General features: G+C 48.5%; 2 protein-coding genes across 2 annotated transcripts; both read right to left on the bottom strand.

Moving 5' to 3' along the window:
* Positions 1-6,075: 6,075 nt before the first annotated feature.
* On the bottom strand, positions 6,076-10,096 carry FBL (fibrillarin). The gene is made up of 9 exons (XM_075840404.1): positions 10,072-10,096; positions 9,127-9,342; positions 8,877-8,987; positions 8,697-8,791; positions 7,457-7,627; positions 7,182-7,314; positions 6,921-7,033; positions 6,644-6,789; positions 6,076-6,559 (listed from the first exon to the last, which is right to left on the bottom strand). The coding sequence occupies exons 1-9, from the start codon at positions 10,079-10,081 to the stop codon at positions 6,535-6,537; spliced, it is 1,020 nt and encodes a 339-aa protein (XP_075696519.1). The 5' UTR covers positions 10,082-10,096; the 3' UTR covers positions 6,076-6,534.
* Positions 10,097-13,874: 3,778 nt separating this feature from the next.
* On the bottom strand, positions 13,875-16,227 carry COXFA4 (cytochrome c oxidase associated subunit FA4). Its single transcript, XM_075840405.1, has 4 exons — positions 15,980-16,227; positions 14,661-14,749; positions 14,383-14,443; positions 13,875-14,186 (listed from the first exon to the last, which is right to left on the bottom strand). The coding sequence occupies exons 1-4, from the start codon at positions 16,019-16,021 to the stop codon at positions 14,130-14,132; spliced, it is 249 nt and encodes an 82-aa protein (XP_075696520.1). The 5' UTR covers positions 16,022-16,227; the 3' UTR covers positions 13,875-14,129.
* Between the last annotated feature and the right edge of the window lie 3,644 nt (positions 16,228-19,871).

The following is a 19,871-nucleotide window of genomic DNA, read 5'->3' as shown; positions in this document are numbered from 1 at the left end:
TTATCCAGTAATAACAGAGGACATCTATGCAATAATTTTAATATGTAGGTGACACACTAACCTACCTATGGGAGGGGGGTTGTGGGGGTTTATGGAAAATCCAATTACAGGTAAGAGTAAATTTTCTTCTTTTCCTGGCACCTCCACAACGGCACTCATAGGAGGAATAACCAAGGATTTTAAATTTAGGGAGGGACAATTGCCGAAAGGACTTTACGCCCAAAGGACAAGTTCCTGTGACAATACGTCTAGTTTGTAAGGTTTAAAGAAGGTTAAAGGCGCCCAGGTAGCTGCCCGACAAATCTGGTCATTAGAAGTGGATGCCCCTTCAGCCCATGAAGTGAAAACTGCTCTCGTAGAATGTGCTTTTAGACCTACTGGGGGTGAAACACGGAAGGGAAAGGAAAGGAAGGCTGGCTGTAATTGCTAGGAGAAAAATGGTTTTAAGGGCATGCCCCCACGTGGTGGATTTCCACCGCAACTATGCCGCACAGAATCTGCGTTGCAGATTCTGCGGCGGATCTGCCCAAAATGTGCAGTAAATTGATGCGGACTAGCTGCTGCGGACTGCAGGAAAAGTGCTTCCCTTTTCTGTATCAGTGCAGGATAGAGAGAAGGGCCAGCACTTTCCCTAGTGAAAGTAAAAGAAATTCATACTTACCGGCCGTTGTCTTGGTGACGCGTCCCTCTTTCGGCATCCAGCCCGACCTCCCTGGATGACGCGCCAGTCCATGTGACCGCTGCAGCCTGTTATTGGCCTGTGATTGGCTGCAGCCGTCACTTACACTGAAACGTCATCCTGGGAGGCCGGACTGGAGACAGAAGCAGGGAGTTCTCGGTAAGTATGAACTTATATATTTTTGACAGGTTGCTGTATATTGGGATCGGTAGTCACTGTCCAGGGTGCAGAAACAGTTACTGCCGATCGCTTAACTCTTTCAGCACCCTGGACAGTGACTATTTACTGACGTCTCCTAGCAACGCTCCCGTAATTACGGGAGCCCCATTGACTTCCTCAGTCTGGCTGTAGACCTAGAAATACATAGGTCCAGCCAGAATGAAGAAATGTCATGTCAAAAAAGCAAGACGCATCCGCAGCACACATAACATGTGCATGACAGCTGCGGACTTCATTGCGGAATTTAGAATCTCCATTGAAGTCAATGGAGAAATTCCGCCACTGGTCCACAACAGACAGAGCATGCTGCGGACACCAAATTCCGCTCCGCAGCCTATGCTCCGCAGCGGAATTTTACACATCGTCTAAACGAACACTTCTAAATAGAAGTGGAAGTCAATGCAGAAACGGCTCCGCTGCGGATTAACGCTGCGGAGTTCAAGTGAAATTCCGCCACGTGTGAACCCAGCCTAAATGTTAAAAGCCTGAGGGAGATGTTTGATGTTGGTTCAGAGGGTGCAGTAGACCGTAGGGATAGGACTAGGTTTAAGTCCCAAGGAGGGACTGTGGAATGGACTACTGGATCTATACGATCACAACCCTTTAGCAGAAAATTCTTTCATTAAAAGATTCTTAGTCTACAGTCCAAGGGTGCAGGTATCAGCTCTGAATGCTTTTTTAGAGTGCTGGTTTTTAGGCCCTTTTCTAGACCTTTCTGTAGAAAGTCCAATATTTGAGCAATACTAGGTCTGGACGGACCGTCCCATTTGTGCTGGGAAAAGAGAATGAACTTCTGCCAAACTCTGAGGTAGATCTTTGAAGTGACTTTTTTTTTTTACGGCTATTTAAAATAGTTGAAATTACTGCGTCAGAGAACTCCATCTGCCTAAAGATCATTCGTGCAGCATCAAAGCCGTCAGCCGAAGTTGAAGAGTGTTTGGATGAAAGACAGGCCCCTGAGATAGCAGGTAAGGGAGGGAGAGAGCAGTACTTGCCGGCTGGAGGAGAAGAAGGAACCAAGATCTTCTGGCCTAATGAGGAGCAATCCGAATTCCTCTGGCATTCTCTTCCTAGATCTTTGCCAACACCTGTGGTATTGGGGAGAATGGAGGAAAGGCATAGAGGAGAGCTCGCGGCCAACTCTGAGACAGAACATCGATCCTCCAAGGATTGTGTGACTAACGGAAACCATTAGCGATGTTTCCATCACCATTGATATCAATGGAAACGGAAGCTGTGGTTTCACTTTCCGTTGCGGGGTTCACCCGACAGAACCCTCCATCTGACAAAAAAAAGTAACAAAAAGTTGAATTACTTTGAATTAAAAAAAAAAAAAAAAAAAAAGGATTTGAGAAAATCTATTTCTATGTCCATCATGTCTATGGAGTGCTTGGGTTTTCTCCTATACTGTATTGTGGGAGATCCGTCCTGAACCCTTATAGCACCCGAATATTCCTGTCTAGGAGTGCCGGCCATCGTTCTTTCTAGATTTTATTTTGAATCTGGTGCCAGTTTCCTCCAGGCTCCGCCTCCTGCTGTCTCAGCCAATCCCTGCACTCCGGGTAACGGCGTCATGACCCATGAAATATGTGACCGGAGACGCTGAGACCCAGGAGGAGAAGCGGGATTCCCTGTACGCCAGATACCTCGTACCAATCCTGGCTCCCAAGGGAGCAATACCTGGGGCTGCCTCTAGTGGTGGACTTCTGCCATTGAGCTGGAGGGAAACTTCACATTCTTGAGGGCCGGGCAGAGACCAGACTGGGCCGATAACTTTCCTTCCTGCTCTTCCACAACGACAGGACGTTCATGCCTCCCAGTGGGACTGGAAACAACTGGATAAGGTATGGAGGAGGGGCCTTTTATTCCTGCGTCCATGTTGTTTCCTGTCCCCCGAGGTGGGGAATCGTCCTATAAGTGCTGTGGTCGGGGTGCCAGGAAAATAAAACTTTATTTAGTGTTGCCAAATTGAGTCATAACTTTTTTTTGTTTTCTTTTGGTCTGTCAATTAAGCGGCATGAGGGCATCGTTTTTGCAGGATAAGCTTAATGCTACCATTTAGTTTAGATTTCCAATTTTTTTGTGGGAAAACAGAGATTCTGGTGGTTTTATTTTAAAAAAAAATATATCACAGTGTGGGTTAAATACTAATATATTGCGATAGTTAAGACTTTTGCGCACGCGGCGACACCGATTTTTTTTTTTTTAGGGGATTCTGACCGGCTTCTCTCCGGTTCTGCTAGAGGCAGGGCTTAATAAGAGCACAAATGACCTGGGAGGGGGGGCTTCATTAGGCCTCCAGAGCAACTATCAGCACCTTGCTACCATATCGCAGGGGGCTGATGAGCTGTTAGAGGTAGTCCCCATCTTTCCTGCAATTTAAATGTGGGCGCTATTGACCATGGCATTTATTAAACAAGCGGGATTGAGCACAATCCCACTTGTTAGGGTGTGTTCACTCTGCTTATTTTCGGGGCCATAAACGGCTGAAAATTAGAGTGCAGGTTTGTGGACAAAAGTTAAAATTAGGAGCCTAAACCGCAGTACTTTCCGCTGACGGTTCAGTGCGGACGCTTCGGCTGCACTCCGTGGTTCTTTACACGCATGAGTCCAGAAGGTGGTTCTATTATGTCACAAGGCCCAACCCTGGGTCTAATGACCTGAACTAACAGCATCATCAGTTTCTCCATAGTTGTGAAGCTCAATTTAGAGGCTGATTGAAGACAATATATTTTGATCTCGGCTTTTGTATAATGTTGGTGTATAATAAGCTGAAGGTTCCACAATCTCATCTGCAGAAAGTCAGCGCTCCCTCTGGTGGAAAGTAAGAGGAACAGCAGCACAACCCTATACACTGTTGCAGGACTGATGCAAAGTCTGACCTGGTGTATGACTAGTTTTAATGTGACCGACACATGGAAAGATCCCGCCACACAACCAGAGTTCAATTCTCACAAGGCAGCACCTCAAGACGGTCTGAGCGAGAGCCAGATTATTATTTTTAAATGCAGAAATAGGGTATCCCCATGTAATCATTTCTAGTATATACTTCATCCCTTCTCTGAGCAGACTAAGGACCCATAGAGCAAAACTGGGCAGCAGTCCGTACAAAGGAATATGGGACCCTGGCAGCACGATCCTGAGCTGTTCTCCAGGTGCCATTGCTGCAGAATTAGATTCAGTTCACATTAAAGACCAATATGCAGCATACGCGCTGGGAAAGCCAAACTCATCCATTGGCCCCCGTTCACATGGAGTTTACAAAATGTCCTCAGTATATGCCATGCAGCAGATTCTTGTGGTATAGAATAGACTATCCTATACAGAATGTTATAAGGTGTTTTGTACAATGAGAGCCAATTATGAAAATATGACACTTTGCCTGTACAGTGAGATGCATGTTAAGCCTCCACATAATAGGGCTCTAACAATGTGAACGGAACCTCAGTGCCTGTTCACATGTTTTTATCCCTCGTTTAGAGTGTATGTCGGAAAAGCTCCTTATATATACACACTAAATGTGTCAAATGGGCTTCATTGGCCTGACAAGTGTCCTTGTGGTATGAGTATATATATATTTTTTTTTTTTGAAGGATAGAATAACGTACCCTGCAGTGCTCAGCCTGGGGGATTCTGACTCTGGGTAAGCCTGTGATGTCACTGTCTATATATGGACAGTGCTGTCAGGAGCCTCCCCCAGGCACAGCACTTCAAGTCTAACTTAAACCATCAAACTTCTAATATGCCAGAAGTTATGATCGGTGGTGGTCTAAGCACTGAGACGCCCACAGAACAAAGTGGGAGAAGCACTTGGGTGAGCAATGATCCCGATCAGTTCCCGTTTGCCTTCTATGAGAAAGCTGAGGTAACGGTGTACAGACCCATAGACTTTCTATTGAGCTCGTACCCCATTACATCAGCTTTCCAAAAAAAAAAAAACATCAGAAACCAAGCAGCTCAGCACTCACCCAAGCACCTCTGCAGCTTTGTTTTAGCGATCGTGGGGGTGGGTCTCAGTGCTCGGACCCCCACCGTTCAAGTTGTCTGACATGTCAGCAGAGTCGGGCCCAAGGCAGTTCAGGCAACATATTACACAGTATGTCCCCAGTGGGATACGCCACCAGCTTCCATCAGAGGTATAAGTCAGGATGGGCCATCGGTAGACAAAGCAGAGGCCATCGGTAGACAAAGCAGAGGCCATCGGTAGACAAAGCAGAGGCCATCGGTAGACAAAGCAGAGGCCATCGGTAGACAAAGCAGAGGCCATCGGTAGACAAAGCAGAGGCCATCGGTAGACAAAGCAGAGGCCATCGGTAGACAAAGCAGAGGCCATCGGTAGACAAAGCAGAGGCCATCGGTAGACAAAGCAGAGGCCATCGGTAGACAAAGCAGAGGCCATCGGTAGACAAAGCAGAGGCCATCGGTAGACAAAGCAGAGGCCATCGGTAGACAAAGCAGAGGCCATCGGTAGACAAAGCAGAGGCCATCGGTAGACAAAGCAGAGGCCATCGGTAGACAAAGCAGAGGCCATCGGTAGACAAAGCAGAGGCCATCGGTAGACAAAGCAGAGGCCATCGGTAGACAAAGCAGAGGCCATCGGTAGACAAAGCAGAGGCCATCGGTAGACAAAGCAGAGGCCATCGGTAGACAAAGCAGAGGCCATCGGTAGACAAAGCAGAGGCCATCGGTAGACAAAGCAGAGGCCATCGGTAGACAAAGCAGAGGCCATCGGTAGACAAAGCAGAGGCCATCGGTAGACAAAGCAGAGGCCATCGGTAGACAAAGCAGAGGCCATCGGTAGACAAAGCAGAGGCCATCGGTAGACAAAGCAGAGGCCATCGGTAGACAAAGCAGAGGCCATCGGTAGACAAAGCAGAGGCCATCGGTAGACAAAGCAGAGGCCATCGGTAGACAAAGCAGAGGCCATCGGTAGACAAAGCAGAGGCCATCGGTAGACAAAGCAGAGGCCATCGGTAGACAAAGCAGAGGCCATCGGTAGACAAAGCAGAGGCCATCGGTAGACAAAGCAGAGGCCATCGGTAGACAAAGCAGAGGCCATCGGTAGACAAAGCAGAGGCCATCGGTAGACAAAGCAGAGATCTATCCATAACGGGCTGTGCTATTTACACTACACCCCCCCCCCCCCCCCCCCATAAACACCACAGCAGGCACACAGGTAAAGATAAAATGTTTATATCACTTCTCCCCCAATACAACTGTTCATCAGTATCCACACAACATACAGAACCACGGCAGGAAGGAGCCCGGAATCATTAACAAAAAGACAAACCCTCCGATACAATAATATGTTCTCATTATTACAGGTTGATTTCAACCAATGACTTTAATAAGGAATTGACAAAAGCTGATTAATGAGCCCCCCCTATGGGCAGTACAGGAAAAAGGGGTGCTCTGCAGATCTTCACAGCGCCATAAACCAAGGTGTAAGTACTGAGGGCAGCGCAGCAATCCGGTCAACACTATTAAAAGGGGATCGGTGCAACCCGCTCACTCCAGGCAGGTCCGACTGCAGGCGGCTTCAGGAAGAGGCGGAGCTAGGATCAGCATCTGCGTTCTTCAATGGGATTCTTTATATATATAAAAATAAAGTCTTAAAGAAAACGTAAGTAGGAAAATCATTTCTTCTGTTTTGGGGGAGGTCTGGAAGAGAAGACGATATGTGTATGAGGTCAGGAGTCCAGGCATCACGTTCCTAGTCCCCACCCAAACCAGTAATACACCCACCTGTATACTCCAACCACCACGGCGTGGTCCCGCTCGTACGGCTCAAGCGTTAACTGTTCTTGGGGTTTCATGTTTTCTTGCTGCATCTTCTTCACTTCTGAAGCAAACACGGCCTCCGGAGCCGCCGTGGAGTCAATGCAATTTGCCTACGGAAAGGGAAAGACCATAGAACTCTGGTACATTTATCTCTAGGACTTTGTCATTCATGTCCCTAGGGGGCAGTAATATTGCAGCTGCGTTCTTGCCCCTAGGGGGCAGCATTTATTCTTGTACTAACCTTTATAGAGATGACAAAGTGACCTCCGTTCTTCAGGAAATTGTGAGCATTGAGGGCGACTATTCTGGTCTGGTCGGGCTGAGCTACATCCGCGAAAATGACATCGACCATTCCTGGGAAAAACAAAATGTTTGTTAGTTACGCAGAATACGCAGCAAAGCCAATGAAGAGGCCGACACAGCGCGGTGCGGTAGAAAATGAACGCATCATCTTCATCGCCTGCCCCTCCCCCAAACAGTCTGCATCTTAAGGCTTCATTACCCATCAACATGCGGTACTTGTGCGGGTGCCGTGCGTCCTCAATCACGGGGATGATGTTGGTGCGTTTCTTGGCCACGTTAATGAGATCACGGCCGGACCGGTGTGAGAATTCAACAGCGTAGACCAATCCTTCCTGCCAGACGGAAACGTAAAGGGTCATAAAACGTCTCACCTACCGGGCCAATCCAGGACAGCCAATCCAGGACAGCTCTTCCACCGTCACCCCCTCCCCCACCTTTATATTTTACCCCGGCACATTATACGCATTCACTTACTGGGCCAACCAAGTCGGACACATGGGATACGGTCGTCCCAGAGGCGGCTCCAAGATACAGGACTTTGGATCCGGGTCTTATGTGTATCTGATCCACTCCTCCCAAAATGGCTGCAGCGAGTTTCGATCTGAAGGGATTCCAGGCTCTGTATTCAATTTTTAATTCTCCATCCTGAACAAAAGAAACGAGTGGACGTTTAGTTGGAGTCATCGTCTCGTGAACAGCAGCTTGTGAGTTGAACAGTGCCCCCTACAGCTGAACAGTGCCCCCTACAGCTGAACAGTGCCCCCTACAGCTGAACAGTGCCCCCTACAGCTGAACAAAACTTTATAGGCAGAAATCCAAATTTCTTATACACCCTCCAGACCTTACAATGGTGGAGGAGCTGAGCCCTGGACGGCTAAGGCCCCATGCACACAACCGTAAAATTTCCCGTAATCACGGGCCCATTCATTTCTATGGCCGACGGACACCTTCCCGTATGTCAATGGGAGGGTGTCCGTGCCGTAGAAACCGGCCGAAAAAAATAGGACATGTCCTATTTTTTTATTTTACGGACCGTGCTCCTATACTTTATAATGGAAGCACGGCCCATAAAAACAGCCGGCTCACCCCTTTAACCTGTTCACGCACCACAACCGCTGGTTCAAGTCCCCTAGTTGGGACTAATGAATTGTGTTAAAAAAAAAAAAAAAAAAAGTTAAAAAGATTTTTGTAGTGTAAATAAATTCAAAAAGATAAATAAAAAAAACAAAAAAAAAAAACCACTATCTAATTTTTCCTATGTAAAAAAATATATACAAAATTGGTATCGCTGCGACTATAAAAGTCCAAACGGTTACAATAAAGCATTTTTTAACATGCAAAAAGGCTCACGTATCCCAAAATGGTACCAGTAGAAATTACAGCTCACCCCACAAAAAATAAGCCCTCGTCCCGCTCAATCAACGGAAAAATAAAACGTTATGGTCTCAGAATATGGCAAAAAAATTTATTTTAACAATTAGTTTGAGGAATCAGTTTTTTCCCATTCCACCCCACAAATTTTTTCCCAGTTTTCCACTACATTATATAGAACGATAAATGGTGCCATGAAAACCTACAAACATGACCCCCCCCCCCCGCCAGCATGAGGATTCTACATCATGTGACTCAAGTGCGGACCCCTGAGAATAGTCCAATATAAAGGGGAATCTGCCCTAAACTGCAGGTTTCCCGCCCAGCGCAGAATTCTACCGACCTCCACAGACATCCTCTTCTCTCCATAGACAGATTCTCCAGGGACCAGGTTCTTGGTCACCAGTGCGTCCTCCTTCCCTCTGCAGATGAAGACGCCTGGAAGAGGAAAGAGGCGGAGCTTCAGCAAGAACCATCCACAACAGTCCCGTCAGCGGAGCCCGGGGGCGGCACCGGTCCTTACCTTCATGTCTGTGCGGCTCCACCACAACTTTCCTTCCTGCGCCAAATCCACCTCTCCCTCCTCTGCCTCCACCGCGGGGTCCACCCCTTCCAAAAGGAGACCTAAACCCACCTGCAGAAAAAAAAACCCATACGTTTCACCAAACGCAAAATTGGCACAATCACTACACAGAGCCAGAGCAGCCATTATCAATATTCCCTTTGTAGATTATCTCAGTGACCCCCCCCCCCCCCTCATACGAGCCACTCACCTCTTCCTCCACGGTCACCAAATCCACCTCTGCCACCACCGAATCCACCTCTGCCACCGAATCCACCTCTGCCACCTCCACGGTCACCGAATCCACCTCTTCCCCGGCCTCCAAATCCTCTACTAACCCCTCGACCACGGTCACCAAATCCTCCGCGGTCACCAAATCCTCCACGGTCACCAAATCCCCTGCCACCAAATCCCCTGGGAGTGAATCCTGCAAGAGAAGGAGAAGTTTTTAATGGAAGTTGCAGCAATGGCGTCGGGTCAGAGCGCGGCCGCTGCAGGTCAACGTAGAGTCGTCCGTCCATAGACGACACAATCAGCAACGCCCCAATAACTGCAACAGTGCCGAATCCTGGGGAATCTCTACATTGTAGATTATGGGGGTGTAAGTCTCCCCTCCCCCTACAGCATCCGATAGAATGGGGGATGGGCTCTGAAATTTGACGCAAATTTGTACATCATAAAACCGGATCATGTGACTAATTACACTGATCATATACAAAAGTATGGACTACCCTACCCCCCCCCCCCCATGGGAGTTTTCAGAGAGGACCCCCACACATTACTGACTACACATGGCTGGTGCATGATGGGAGTTATCAGACCATGCATAGACTTCCTTGGATGATGAGAGTTATACTAGTAAATAGGAGCGGTTCTGATGGAGAATATTTACTATGATGGGAGAAACGGACGCAACGCTACAATGCAGGGGTAAGAACTCCCATCATTCACAGGCATCGTCCGGACAGACACGTTCCGTGCGGCTGTTTCCGGGGATCGTATACAGGACTGCTCCGGTCTACAGGGTCACGGATAGCGGGTCCCAGCCTCCTCCATGCGCCGTGTCCGGCTCCAGAGCCGCCTCGTACCCCACACATGGAGCGCTTCACCCCGGTACATTGATCCCACAACCCCCTCTCCGTCCCCTGCCGCTCACCTGGCCTCATGTTCGCTCCGCCCGCAGCTCGATGTGTGCGCAACACGTGTCCGCCGCACTGAGAAGCAAATCTCCCGACAGTCTCCGCGCTAATAGGAAGAGGAGGGTTTACGCATGCGCCATACAAATAAAGCCGTTACCGGAAGTGAGCAGCCGCCATGTCTGTTGTGGGCACTTCCCGAGGGCAGGGTCACACCCAGCAGGATGTCACATGTATTGATCTACGCTAGGACTGTGGGGTTATAGTTTGTTCTCACCAGTTATTGCAGCAGCAGTTTCCATAAAAAAAAGAAAAGCGTGAACTGTAGTTTAAAGAATTCTGCAGCGTCGTCTAAAAAACAATCCAAAATGGCCAATAAAATGGTAAAATATTTGCACTGGAATCGCCGGAAAATCTTAACCAATGAAAGGTTGTGCAAAGTGAAAGTGGAGCAGTTGCCCATAGCAACCAATAAAATCCCAGCTCTTAACTTACAAAGGGTTTGTAGAAAATGAAAGCTGAATTCTGATTGGTTGCTAGTGGGAACTGCTCCACTTTTCCTTTCTATTACTTTTGATAAATCTCTATAATTTCTGCTGAAGATCGGATCCTGTTTTCACGATATTCGAAGACCCAATATGGCCGCCTAGAGCTCCAGTCAATAATTAATGAAGATTCAAAGTGAAACTCGATGGGCGCACTCACAAAAGACGTTATTGGCGTATCACCAGGATATCGGTGGAACTGATGTAACCCCCTCCAGCAACGCATCGCGCCCCTCCAATCCTGACGGCTTCTTAAAGTCAATGGCCGACCGGAGACGACACTTTCTGAGAACCGCTGCCGCTTATCAACGGTCAGAGACATCGACGTGATATCCTAGTGATGCGCCATCAGGGTCTTTAGTCAGCGACTGCTCACCCACCATGCCCAGGCTAGTCAGACCCTTGTATTATACCCGCTGCCCATCCAAACCTAACACTGGACTGATGGCGGAACGCACCATGGAAATGTGTAGCTATAAACTGGACCGAATGTCGTGTTATGTCTCCACGCAGGAGTGCTCGCCAATCGTGCCAAAAACTATGTGAACCCTTCTAACATACGTGATCCAGCTCGACAGCAGGGAGACGAGACGTCGTGGATTTATTTCGTGGCATCAGCAGAGCCGCAGCTTCTCACACGTCCACTTGAGTCCTAACCGGGTCCCCAGCCATTAACACAGACATAACTCCAGCCAATCAGACCGCAGCGTTATGATCATAGTGTCAGAATCGGAGCACTACGAGCCGCCAAGTTTTAGTTATTGGTAAAATGACATTTTGTTCCTGTCCGATCCTGGAATTTCACGGTGACGGATGAGTCCTGACGGGTTTTAAGAGAAAAATACAACAACTCCCATCCTCCACAGCCTCTGGATGTTCTCACATGTTAGCATAAGTATTGTAGTCACAACTAAAGCGAACCTCCGGCTCGTTTCACATTTTGCGGTATCCGTACGATGTACGCCACCGTATACCACACAGGATGTTTTTTTTTTTACTTGATTCCTTTGTATGGAATAGTACAGTCTGCTGCGCCATTCATACAGCAAAAAAACAAACAATATCCCTGATGAAGGGCAAGAGGAGACATTCTTAGGGTATGTTCACACAATAGCGCAAAATACGTCTGAAATTACAGAGCTGTTTTCAGGCGAAAACAGTTCCTGAATTTCAGACGTAATTGCAAGTACTCGCATTTTTCGCAGCATCCATTACGGACGTAATTGGAGCTGTTTTTCGATGGAGTCAATAAAAAACGGCTCCAATTACGTCCCAAGAAGCGTCCTGCACTTCTTTTGACGAGGCTGTAATTTTACGCGCCGCGCAAAATGACAGGTCGTCGGCACAGTACATCGTAAAACCCATTGAAAGTAACGGGCAGATGTTTGTCGGCGTAATGGAGCCGTTTTTTCAGACGTAATACGGGGCGTAAAACGCCCAAATTATGTCTGAAACGTGGTCGTGTGAACATACCCTCACCCTATGGCAGGTGACTGGCAGCCTATGTATGATGTAAGTGCCAGTCACTGCCAACGAAGTACAACATCGCCATAAACTAGATGGAAAGTTTTATGGTGATCCCCGTTTGGCTCATTGGAGCAGCGAGGAGTCCGGGACTTGTAACTGTAATACGGGCGCTAAAAAGTGAGAGCATTATGTCCATCTGAATTCTGCAGTAAGGCCGGGATCCCACGAGTCGGATACGCTGCGTTAAAATCACGCAACATATCCAACCTGGACCCCGCAACACCTTCCGTTTGAAAAATCGCACCTCATTGTGGTGTTTTTCAGACAGAATTTCCACCATGTAAAAAAAGCGCTCGTATTTACCCCCTTTTGACGTCCGCTCCGGCCTCCTACAATGACGTTGCAGGCCATGTGACCGCAGCCCAAGAGGACTGCAGGAAAGAGGGCATTCTGGGTAAGCATGATTTATTTTTTTTTCGGCGTAATCGCTGCAATTATGCCGGAAGACTTGCCTTTCTGTTGCGTTTTGTATCCACATTGAATTAAAAAAACGCAGCTTAAATTTATTAACATTTGCGCTGCTGTTTTCCCCGCAGCGCGGGCCCGACTCACTAAATCTCACCCTCGTTGCTTCTATTGTAAATGCTGTGGAATTTCCCCAGAATTCCAGTGCAGAAATTCCACGTTTCCGCAGGAACCCGGCCTAAAGGGGTTTCCCTCATAATCAATATTTATTACCTGCTAAAAGGATGGCGACATAACTAATCGGTGGGGATCCGAGCGCTGGAACGCCCACCGATCCCGAGAACAGACATACCCGACCGTCTCTGTGCCCCCAGATGAACGGCCCATCCTGTGGATAGGTGATAAATATTGATTATGCAAAAACCCCTTTAAGTCTAGGGCAGGTCCCAAGGCCAACACTAGGGATAAGGATAGGACTGCTCAGCGACCTTAGCTGTGGCACAAATCACAAGGCCTCTGCGTTGCGTTGGCTGCATTAGGGTATGTTCACACGTCTGAAATTACGGAGCTGTTTTCAGTCGAAAACAGCTCCTGAATTTCAGACGAAAACAGCTCCTGAATTTCAGACGTTTTTGCACATCCTCGCGTTTTTCACGGACGTTATTGGACCTGTTTTTCAATGGAGTCAATGAAAACCGGCTCCAAAACCGTCCAAAGAAGTGACATGCATGTCTGAGGCGGGCATCTTTACGTGCCGTATTTTGACAGCGACGCGTAAAATGACACCTCGTGGGAACAGAACATCGTAAAAGCAATGGGCAGATGTTTGCAGGCGTAATGGAGCCGTTTTTTCAGGTGTAAAATGCTTGAATTACGTCTGAAAATAGGCCGTGTGAACATACCCTGAGGCTGGGTGCGCACACACTGTTTATGGACGTAATTCGGGTGTTTTGCCTTCAGCAAGTAAATTCCTGTGGGATACACGTTTATGTTACGAAGACGGTATTAGAAGGGGTTGTCCATTACAAGAGAAACATGACTTTCTTCCCGAAACAGCGCCACACCTGTCCACAGGTTGTGTGTGGTATTGCAGCTCAGACTCATTCACATCACTACAGCAGAGCTGCAATACCAGATACAACCCATAGACAGGTGTGGCGCTGTTTTAGTAATAAAGTCACATTTTTGGGTTCGGAGAGCTGGGATGGCCATTACAGTACAAGACAAGGGCCTTTAGCCAACAGATCGGTCACGGATACCACAGAAATGTGTAGGTTAACGTCAGATCCGCTGACCTATAGAAGACAACCCTCCCCCGACAGACAATAAATCCACAGCAGCCGCGGTCACACGTATAAACCAATGTATTTTACAAGTCTGGCAGTCACTGGATGGTCGAGCGCTTCACGTCATTACGAGCAGACGCCGGATCAGACGGGAGTAATTGTATTAAGCTCAACTAAATACATTAATAACCAAGACAGAGCGAGCCGGGAACTCAATTAACCGGCCGGATCTGATTAAATAGAAGGAATGGACATTCCTGGACAGAATGATGGCGGCTTCTGGAAATGCATGAGGGCGGGGGAGGGGGGGGCCGCTTAGAAATCAGGACCTTCCTTCTTCAGATTCTTGTAGTCGATCGTCTCGTTGTAAAACTGCAGGAAGACAAATGTATTAATAATCCGAATAAATAAAAAATAGACCCCACCAGGTGACGCAGCAGACCCCCCCCCCCCCCCACAGCCACCAGATATAGCAGCAGACTCAGCCTGTGACTACAACTCCCAGCATGCAGCTGCCATAAGATTATCATGTACATGCGAGTGATGACCCCCCCCGAAAGGCAGATACCTTGTACTGGTAATTGGGGCTCTTCTTGTTCCAGGGATCGGGGTTGTTCTTCTTGTCCCATCTTTAATAAAAAAATTAATTCAATGAACTATTGTCACATAGGAAAGTGAAAGTCCTTTAATCCGGCATCTGATAATCCAGCAATGAACTTCAATAGACGCCTCCATGTCCGTCTAATAACTCTGCCCCCCTCAGGTGTTACGGACGCCGGATTAAAGGATGTCAACAAGATTAAAACAAAACAAAAAGGTAACAATAAAAGCGGAGATTCAACTCACGCGACTTCAGGACTGGTCATGGTCACTCTTAAAGCATAAAGGATCGATCCGACGCCCCCGCACCCCACAAACAAGAACAGGGGGATCAACTGGAAAAAAAAAAAAAAAAAGAGACAAAAATCACATCAGAGCAAAGGCAACTGGTTCACGGTCCCTTTAACAACCCCCAGTCTACTCCATCTGCGGTGTAACGGGATATAATCTATTGCTCCCTGTTATCAGCCCCCCATGATCACATCTCCAGTGCTGAGAACCCTCCAGCGACATTTACATCATATGTGACGGGGCCTTATAATAGTGCACAACTTTAGGGTTACTGGCCCTTTAAGAGGAGCAGCAATTATGTCCAGTCACCTATAGGAGACGAGTTCACTGCACACGTCGGGGTCCTGACCTTGACATATATGAGACTAGAAGAATAAGAGTCTATTCACATGTCGCAGTTTTTGTAAAAATCTTGGCAAAACCCGTAATATGACCGCGACGTGTGAACGGACGCCGATCCTTAGGTCGTCACATGGGCAGGAAGCAGCCACCATGGCCCTAGCATACACTGAAAGATGCCAGCCGGCTGGGCATGCCGGGGGTTGTAGTTTCACCCAAGGCGGTACATTCCCCCCCCCCACGAGCTACGTGCAGAGAGACACGTCCCGGGTGATAGGTCACCAGCAGCAAACACGACCCGCCCTGCCACACAAAGCAACCAATCACAGATTAGCAACACAAACACTAATTAAAGGGCAACTCCAGACAAACAAACCACAAGCTATTAACCCATTAGTGGCTGCAGTCAACACCAATATCCCAGCTCTACAATGCCAGGACCCCGGTGAGCGTGACATGGGGGGGGGGGGGATATTAGGGTTTCGAGTAGTCACAACTGAGTTTTTAGGCTGGAGTTCCCCTGTAAACCGCTCCTGGTGTTATATTGATATCCCCCAACAGAGGCCAATGCGGAGGTTCCCTGTAAGTAAACACAGTCAGCGCTGCTTAAAGGGAAACTCCATAAATTAAACGAGAGTTCCCCCATCATAATCTCTGCACAGGGAATATTTCGCAGCCGCTCATTGACAACTATTGAGCTGCGCCGTTGCTTAGAACCGCCAGAATAACGCAGCTCCGGTGCTTAGCAACAGAGTGGGCGGGCCGCCGGTGACTACCCCAGACCTACACGCTGTGAAGAGGACGGATGTGTTCATAGGCGCCGGCTGCCAGGGATTTGGGGGTCAGGTGACATATTCGGGGGTCAGGAGGGGCCTGTGTGGGAGGTCGGCAGCCGGAGGACGCTGAACAGATGGCGGGCCTCCCGGGATACTCACGCTGGGGTGTTTCCGGGCATGGCTGAGCATAGTACGGAACATGATGGCGGCCGCGGTTGTCTCCTCAGTGCACACGGATTCCTTCACTGCGATACAATGTCACAAGAACACGCTGAGGACCCCTCTTACGTCATTAGGAGGGCCTTGTCCAGGGCTGCCCTAGAGAACGCCTGAACGTTCCGGCATATATGGGCGGGGCTGCCCCAGAGAACGCCTGAACGTTCCGGCACACGAATAACGCGACATTGTTCCATATAGCAGAAACTAAGGGTATGTGCACACACACTATTTACGTCCGTAATTGACGGACGTATTTCGGCCGCAAGTCCCGGACCGAACACAGTGCAAGGAGCCGGGCTCCTAGCATCATACTTATGTACGACGCTAGGAGTCCTTGCCTTGCTGCAGGACAACTGTACCGTAGTATAATCATGTTTACAGTACGGGACAGTTGTCCTGCAGCGATGCAGGGACTCCTAGCATCGTACATAAGTATGATGCTAGGAGCCCGGCTCCTTGCACTGTGTTCGGTCCGGGACTTGCGGCCGAAATACGTCCGTCAATTACGGACGTAATTAGTGTGTGTGCACATACTAAAACTGAATTCAGTTCTATGTCGTAAAGAGAAAGGGCTGACTGCGCAGGCGCGCCGTGATACCGGACCCTCCCGTACTCCGCCAGCAGAAGATAGGCACGTGACTTATCCCAACTGTCAATCATCGTAGTGCCTGGTATCTACCACTAGAGGGAGTTGTATAGGCCTGACGCTTGCCAAAAAATGTGGCTATTTTCTACTATGCAGTGAAGGGAAAGCGGCGTTCCTGGTCACGTGATGTCACACAGCCGCGCGGCGCGTTCCCGGGGGAAACCTAAACAGAGGAAATATATCAAGGAAGGAGTAGAGGTCCGGCCTACTGGATCCAATTCTGGCTTTGGTTTACAAAACGCATGGAAAATCTGCACTGTGTGCATAACTCCCACCATTCACATATCACAAAGAGGGATAACCGATGTCTTTTAAGCCACGCCTCTACTCCCACCCATTCCCCGCCCATACACACGTGGTTCAGCCCACACAGTATCATGCTCCCATAGTGCCCCCCACACAGTATAAAGCCCAAATCCCCCCCATGCAGCATAATGCCCCCTTAGCTGCCTCTAGTGCCAGTGCCCATGTAGATAGTGCCATTGGGACTCCCTCTAGGAGTGGAATCCCCGGCCTGAGCATAGGCCGGGGATTCCACTCCAAGGGCCAGTTCACAGAGTTTTTTGATGCGGAAGCCGCGCCAAAAAACCCTCCCATTGATTTCAATGGGAGGCGCAGGCGTTTTTTTCCCGCGAGCTGAAAAACCAGCTCACGGGACAAAGAAGGGACATGCCATATCTTCGGACGTTTACGCCTCTGACCTTCCATTGACATCAATGGGAGGCAGAGAAAGCGTATTTCGCTGCGTTTTAAGCCGGCGGTGCTCAATGGCCGTTTGCGAAAAACTCAGCGAAAATCGGCGTGCAGAGAGAGGAAGATCCGCCTCAAAGCAGATTTTCCTCCTGCAGAAAACTCTGTGTGAACTCACCCCTAGAGGGAAGCCCTGACGTCACTGTCCATATATGGACAGTGCCATCAGTAGCTACTCCTTGAGCGGAATACCCGTTGCCGACTCTAGCCAGGGATCCCGCTCCAGGAGGAGCCTCTGACGTCGACGTCCATATATGGACAGTGGCGTCAAGGACTTCAGCGAGCACAGCGTTTAAAGTAGCGCTGTGCCCGGGGAGTCCTCAGCGAGTGAAGGAGCTCCCTCCGCTCCGAACTAATTCTGAAGCAGGGAGCTGATGGTTCCCTGCTTAAGAAATGGGTTCAACTGTACCCACTAAAATCGCAGATTACCCCTCAACAAAACCGCCAGCAAAGTGCCCAATGCCGTGCATAAAAGCCATGGACCCCATATCAAGGATCAATAAGCTTGAAGACTGTTTCTAATAACCAGAAAAATAGTGATTGCAGCTCTGGAGTGTAATGCAGGATGTAACTCAGGATCAGTACAGGATAAGTAATGTAATGTATGTACACAGTGACTCCACCAGCAGAATGGTGAGTGCAGCTCTGGAGTATAATACAGGATATAACTCAGGATCAGTACAGGATAAGTAATGTATGTACACAGTGACTCCACCAGCAGAATAGTGAGTGCAGCTCCGGAGTATAATAGAGGCTGTAACTCAGGATCAGTAATGTATGTATGCAGCAACCCATCCTTTGATGTAGGATAAGCCTTTAATTTAATACCAGACTAACAATTTCTGAAATAAATGTCGTTTTTCTTGCTGCGATCAGACACTTCTTTTCTCACAGCTTCACCTCTTCCACCTGTTAGCAGTTTCCTGATGATCCTTTTCTCACCGGCAGGTCACTTAGGCCTCATGCACACAAGCACGTTTTAGCAGTTCACCCGCAATTCAAATCTGCAGGTGAATTGCGGACCCAGTCATTTCTATGGGCCATGCACACGATTGTGGTTTCCAAGGTCCGTGCGTCGGCTGGGAGCCCGAACCGCAAAGATAGAACATGTCATTATACGGGCCACATTTGCATTGAAATCAATGTGTGCACAGTCCGTGATTTGCAGGCTGACCACAGATGGCGCTCCGCTGCTGTCCGTGCCGCAAACACAGGCCAGGCATGAGGTCTTACTTTTAGTATAAAATTGTTCTGTCCTTGATGTAATAGAAATCAGCTCCATATGAACTGACCACCCACAGAGCTTGTGCTTATACACAGCAGCCAATCAGAAAAAGCAGAGCTGCAGTACAAAGCAGAGACAGCGGCGCTATACACGGCCGGCGCAGGGTGATGTGTGACCGGAGACAGCGGCGCTATACACGGCCGGCGCAGGGTGATGTGTGACCGGAGACCGCGGCGCTATACACGGCCGGCGCAGGGTGATGTGTGACCGGAGACCGCGGCGCTATACACGGCCGGCGCAGGGTGATGTGTGACTAGAAGTTTCGCTCTGAGAATATCTCTATAATATGGAGACACAGGGACTCCAGATCCCACGGTTCAGGTTCCACACGTGAGACCTTAGAGATGGAGGATGTTCCATCTTTATACAAGAGGATCTCATCCAGAGCAGCATCGAAAAAAACATGGTGTAACTTGCGATCGGAACAAGCAAAGCAAGGTATCTAAAAATGTAACAAATTAACCATTTCAACACCAAGGACATATGGAATAAACCATGAATTTAAATGCTCGCTGTGACTCGGTAATCATATTAAAGCCCAAAATCTTCACTTTCCATTAATACCCAGCTCAATATCTCTGTGACACATGTACGGAGCAGGATGAAAAGAATACACTGTGTCTGGGTAGGGAGGAGGAGCTGCAAACGAGAGCAACAATCACAGACGGTCTCCCCCCTGCCCCCCTGTGCAGCCTCCAGTGACCCCCAGATTTGGGGGGGGGGGGGTGTATACAGGAACCTTTTACCATGTTATCACCCCTATTGTCAATGAGAGGATATGTGATGTCCAATTGATAAATTGAGTGGGGCGGGGGGGCTAACTTCAGGGGTAACTACGGTCAGAAAGCAATGGGTACGGGCTAGAATACGATTTTTATAATTCAGCTTATATTGGTTTGTGACTATCGTCCTGGCAGCGAAAGCGTTAAACCGGTAAAATAGTAAAAAGCAGTAGAACAAACACATAGGATTAATATAAAGTACATATAATGCTGTGACCTTCACTCTGTGACCTCTGATACGTCCAGCACACTATTCTCCTGAAATACTCTGTGAAAGAAGGTTCCACAGCAGCACAGAGTATTTTAGGAGGGTGTGCTGATTTTTTTGGGAAGTTCACATAGAGAGGAATTAGCAGAATCCCCAACAGC

The sequence above is a fragment of the Rhinoderma darwinii genome, chromosome 10, assembly GCF_050947455.1.
Source record: "Rhinoderma darwinii isolate aRhiDar2 chromosome 10, aRhiDar2.hap1, whole genome shotgun sequence".
Taxonomy (NCBI): domain Eukaryota; kingdom Metazoa; phylum Chordata; class Amphibia; order Anura; family Rhinodermatidae; genus Rhinoderma; species Rhinoderma darwinii.
This window is presented reverse-complemented; position numbering and strand designations above follow the sequence as displayed.

Excerpts from the sequence above, each read along its gene's own strand:
- FBL (XM_075840404.1), bottom strand. Across the intron at positions 8,988-9,126 it reads TGGTGACCGTGGAGGAAGAG|GTGGGTTTAGGTCTCCTTTT; the intron begins GTGAGTGGCTCG and ends TTTTTTCTGCAG. Across the intron at positions 7,034-7,181 it reads CAAGTACCGCATGTTGATGG|GAATGGTCGATGTCATTTTC; the intron begins GTAATGAAGCCT and ends TGTTTTTCCCAG.
- COXFA4 (XM_075840405.1), bottom strand. The coding sequence starts at position 16,021 with ATGTTCCGTACTATGCTCAGCCATGCCCGGAAACACCCCAGC. Across the intron at positions 14,750-15,979 it reads ATGCCCGGAAACACCCCAGC|TTGATCCCCCTGTTCTTGTT; the intron begins GTGAGTATCCCG and ends TTTTTTTTCCAG. Across the intron at positions 14,187-14,382 it reads GCCCCAATTACCAGTACAAG|TTTTACAACGAGACGATCGA; the intron begins GTATCTGCCTTT and ends GTCTTCCTGCAG.